Source organism: Hyposmocoma kahamanoa, unplaced genomic scaffold, assembly GCF_003589595.1.
Source record: "Hyposmocoma kahamanoa isolate Upper Pololo Valley unplaced genomic scaffold, ASM358959v1 84, whole genome shotgun sequence".
NCBI classification, from domain to species: Eukaryota; Metazoa; Arthropoda; class Insecta; order Lepidoptera; family Cosmopterigidae; genus Hyposmocoma; species Hyposmocoma kahamanoa.
In genome coordinates this window covers 2202137-2206926 of record NW_020654229.1, presented here as the reverse complement: position 1 = coordinate 2206926, position 4790 = coordinate 2202137, and the positions used below count along the sequence as shown (strand labels likewise).

The 4790-nt window shown below is 33.3% G+C and overlaps 1 protein-coding gene across 1 annotated transcript; it reads right to left on the bottom strand.

Annotated features, from left to right (window-relative positions):
• Positions 1 to 1373: 1373 nt before the first annotated feature.
• On the bottom strand, positions 1374 to 3873 carry LOC113234564 (dynein light chain 1, axonemal-like). The gene is made up of 5 exons (XM_026469909.1): positions 3719 to 3873; positions 3334 to 3445; positions 2640 to 2786; positions 1890 to 2060; positions 1374 to 1574 (listed from the first exon to the last, which is right to left on the bottom strand). The coding sequence occupies exons 1-5, from the start codon at positions 3871 to 3873 to the stop codon at positions 1521 to 1523; spliced, it is 639 nt and encodes a 212-aa protein (XP_026325694.1). The 3' UTR covers positions 1374 to 1520.
• Between the last annotated feature and the right edge of the window lie 917 nt (positions 3874 to 4790).

The following is a 4790-nucleotide window of genomic DNA, read 5'->3' as shown; positions in this document are numbered from 1 at the left end:
AAAGTCACATTTACTTAAAATAACATTGTCAGCCCAACCCTTTGCGACTACTACCCACTTATATTGTACACAGTTTATGTAAAGAAAAAAATATTCAATTATACGCAAGTAATTAAAATAAGGAAATGAAACTATTTTTCCGGATTTAAATCGCGTATATTTGTTTTTTCAAACAAACCGACGTTTCGGGACCTTTACAGGTCCCATGGTCACGGTTGACCGGTTGACTGTCAGTCAAAAAAAAATAGTTTCATTTCCTATGTGTAACAATCGCGAAAACCTAAGAACTCGATAATTAAAATAATATAAAAAATAATTAGAAATAAGGGAATTAACGGATGAAATAGGAATGAATAATATGAAATAATAAAAAAATATTTTTATTATTATTATTATTATTATTATTATAACAATTATATTATGAAAAAAATACGTAAATGTTGAAAATTTTTAAAAATGATTTTAAATGGGAAATGAAACTATTTTTCCGGATTTAAATCGCGTATTTTTGTTTTTTCAGACAAACCGTCCCATGGTCACGGTTGACTGGGACCTGTAAAGGGCCCGAAACGTCGGTTTGTTTGAAAAAACAAAAATACGCGATTTAAATCCGGAAAAATAGTTTCATTTCCTATGTGTAACAAACGCGAAAACCTAAGAACTCGAAATGATTTTAAAATTTTTGATAATAAAAAAAAAGAAATTACAAACGTCATTTTTCTCCCTTCGCAGGTCCACACAGGTGCAAAACCGTATACCTGCCAATTCTGCTCAAAGACCTTCAGTCAGTCCAACTCGATGAAGCTGCACGTCAAAACTGTTCATTTGAAGACACCTGTCAGACGACGGAACGACGAGAAGACCGACACTGTCACTTTGCAGGCCTTGTAAAGATTGAAGTGTTTTTGAACAAAATTCAAAACGACCACTCCATTGCCTAAATATCACGTATGCAGTTCGAAATTCAAACTGACCAATAGAATAACTTTGATATCACAAGATTTGATTGCGGAAAATTTTATTGGCTGAATTATTCTGTATTTTTCATACAATAATTTGCAATTTCGTGTTTTAAAATATTATTGTAACCTTTTCGTGTGCAAGTACAATGCATCCTTAAGTAACTAAATTAAAATTATTATTAAATGTATGAAAAAGAATGTAAATAAAGTCAATCTACTTATCTACCAATTTTTGTGAACATAAAAATATACGATTTCGAAACAATGTTATTTTTATAATCCTTTCTATTAGCTTTTTGTGCCTATATATTTACATAAAGTAAGTATTCCGGACTATTCCGAAATTGGAAACAATCGCACGCAGATAATTACAATATGTATGGAGGCGTCGCGCTGCTCTTGAATTGCGGTTATTCTTGGAACTAACGCTTTCCAGGTGGCGCCAGTGATTTGTCTTCCTCGTTAAGGCGAAGCGCTTCTAAATTCGCTATCACAGACAACCATTGCAGAGGGCAGCACCAGTATTCATTAAGCATCACTTATTCCACGTTAAAATTATTAATCATTAGTTTCAGCGCTGACTAAAGTTTCTACCGCATCTCCACTGTCAGGCTGAAACAAATAAATTTATTAGTAACCAGTTGGTTATGATATTGTTTTACTCATAATTATCGCACTACGATTTGGTAGTACGGTGCTTAGTGGTACGATGAGTCCAGCGGGGATATTATAAGCCATGAAACAATATAAAATAAATGGTTTATAGAGTATAAATGTAACTGAAAAAAAAAACGCATTAAAAGCTAAAAATACTGACCAGTTTTATGCTATAAAAGTTGCAAAACGCTTAATGCTACAAACTTTCGAAAGTTCAATATTTAATTATGACATTTTTATGCTTAATTGTATGAACAATTGTTTAGCCACCTGCATATCAGCAACTGTCAACGGTGGGTCATCTTCTCTCAAGACTGTTTCTCCATCTAATTTCTTTAAATTTGGCAGTCGTCTTGCAGCTTCCGCGCGCCATTGTTCCAGTTCACAGCCGTCGTATAACGGGTTACCAACAAATAAAAGGTCCTCGAGATGGGGAAGCTCCTGAATAAAGAAATGTATGTAATAAATTAGAGTACGAGTGAAGGGTTTGTCCAGGGAAATACTGCCGTAATACCTATTTCTGCCGCCAAGCAGTAATATGAGTATTACTGCGTTCTGGTTTCGAAAATAAGGGTGCTAGTGAAACTACAGGCACTTGAGACTTCCATTTTTTTCATTATCTCAGGGTGACTAGCACAGTGCCCCTCGGATATTCGCGATTTAAAGCTGTGAGTGGCACTGCAATTGTTATAGTTAAACGTGTTACTTAGCACGGAGTATGATTGATTCGTCCTGTGACTTGAGATCATAAAAAAGTTTGAAAATTTTGACAATTTGTAAGCAATACTTTACTAGTACAATATGGGTATTTGTCCGAAATAAACATTTGAATTGAATTTAACAACTCGGTGATAGAGTACCTATGTCCGAATTGTAAACATAAGGTTGTGGTATTGATCTCCGACACACGTTTGTGTGTACCTAGGCGGTTTTTGGTATTTGGAATGGTGCATCTAAATAAGTTTCACGAAACCACAAATAATGTTGACCCTTTCTCAATTAATGTACTTTTCTGTTTACCTGTAATTTGTTAAATTCACTCCATTCTTTCACCAAATTGTTGCTCATGTACAAGACTTTCAAATTTCTCAGCACATTAATACCTTTAAGTTTTTCAATTAAATTATAAGAGATCCATAGTTCTTCTAGAGTATCACCGACTGCTTCCTGCGAACGAGAATAAAAAGCAACAGGTTGTTAAAAATATTAATGCCCGGTTCATTTTAAGTCGAGACCTCTGCTTACCTCACACGTTGACAGCCGTGGTATATGTATGTATTTTTACCATTTTTTTTATTAGAATAAAAATAATTGTACACAAAACTCGTATGCTTAATCATATAATTGTATCATATGCTGATACGCAGGTTTAAAACAATTCCTACTTAAACTTAGCACGGCCTATCACTGCGTAGTCAGTTGATTCTACAAGACGTAGATTTGACAAAAAAGATTTCTTGAGAATGGAGGCCGTTCAAAATATTTTAAAGAGCGGTTAAGATATTGTGTGTATGTACGTTGTAGGTAATAGTAGGCACTAAAGTTGTTGAAATAAGGATGCAATGAAAATTTGAAGAAATGAACCTTGCAAGCAATGACTACAAGATAAATATAGCGAGGAGAGGAGATAAATATAGAGAGGCATTTGATGGCAAGTATAAAAATCCTTTTTCAACTAAATACCTACGACAATTACGTTAGTGCCGGTTCTTACCATCCCAGAAAACGACTTGATATAATTTCGACCTAAAGATAAAATACGAAGCTTCTTCAGACTGTTTAAACCAGATGCCTTCTCAATCATATTCGTTGATAAACTTAATTTCCTGTAAGAAATATTTATTTGAAAAATTTTGAATTATTAAAAGCTAACATAATTTTGTAGCGTAAGTAGTGACTTAACTGTAATTTACTTTTACCATTTTACTACCAATTTACTTATATTAAGTAAATTGGTAGGTCAATGGTTTCCATGTTATTTATTTTAGTATTTATTTATTGAACATTGGCCATAAAGCCAACTTAAGAAACTAAATAGGTGTAAAGAGTGACCCCAAAATAAAATTGAGACCACCACGCCAATGTTTTTCTATACTTACTCGCAATTAGTAAGACAAGACAAAGTATTATCCATTTTCTCTATTGGAGGCCATTGAAAAGTTAAAGTAACGTCTATAGCCGTAGCAGCCTGCTGGCCAGTTTTTTCCTCCCACCTTTTTATTGCCTCTTTTATTGTTGTAGCTTTTGCTGCCATTATTAGTTTAATTTCTGATTAAAAATACTTTTTGCATAGTAACAAACTTTATTGATAAAACATGCATCTCCTTAACCGTGCGATTATGGCAATGATAGTGAGATTATTAAAATATCGAATGCGTACTCAGTACATGGGAAAGAGACAGAGAGATTAATACTATTTAATACCATATTGTGGGAAAGAGACAAACTATGGTACGATACACTGAGCGAGGATCTTGTGTATTTGTATGATGGTAATAAAAATAGACACGGGTCGGAACGCCACACTCATAAAATGGCGTCGCGATTTTCGATTGAGAAGCCACGCCTGTGATAGAAATTATTCTACTGATATTTCAAAAACGAGTTTTAGTGTTTATATAAAATCTATTTGGGCGGCGAAATATTGACATAAGTTTGACAGATTTTTGAAAAAGACATCGAATTCCTACTTTTTAATTTTTTCTTTTTTCTGGTTTCTTTTTTTTTAATTAAAAAAAACAAACGCTAATCTCGGAAAGAAACTTGAATTTTTGAGGTAAGAATTTGTATGTATTTGTCTGTTTTTGTGTATTTATTTGGTACGTTATGTGAAGAATACAACAAATGTGGTTTATCGTGATTTTACATTGGTTATTGCGTGTTAGAAATCAATAGTCACCTAATTTTTTTCTATGTATATCGTTTCCAAAGCCAAGGGTCATTTTTTAAAAAAAGTAATGTTTTCTATATTTTTTTTCTATATTCCCGCTGTCGGGATGATTTTTTGAATGTTTTTGTATATTTTGCTTGATATTTTGTATTCGCGTTTATTTCATGTGTGGATCTACTTTGTGTTTAGCTGTGAGTTATTAAGGTTAAGATTTTTCCCGCTAACCTCGCGCGTTATCCTCTACAACCTCTCTACATTTCCTGCTATATTCGTTATTTCTC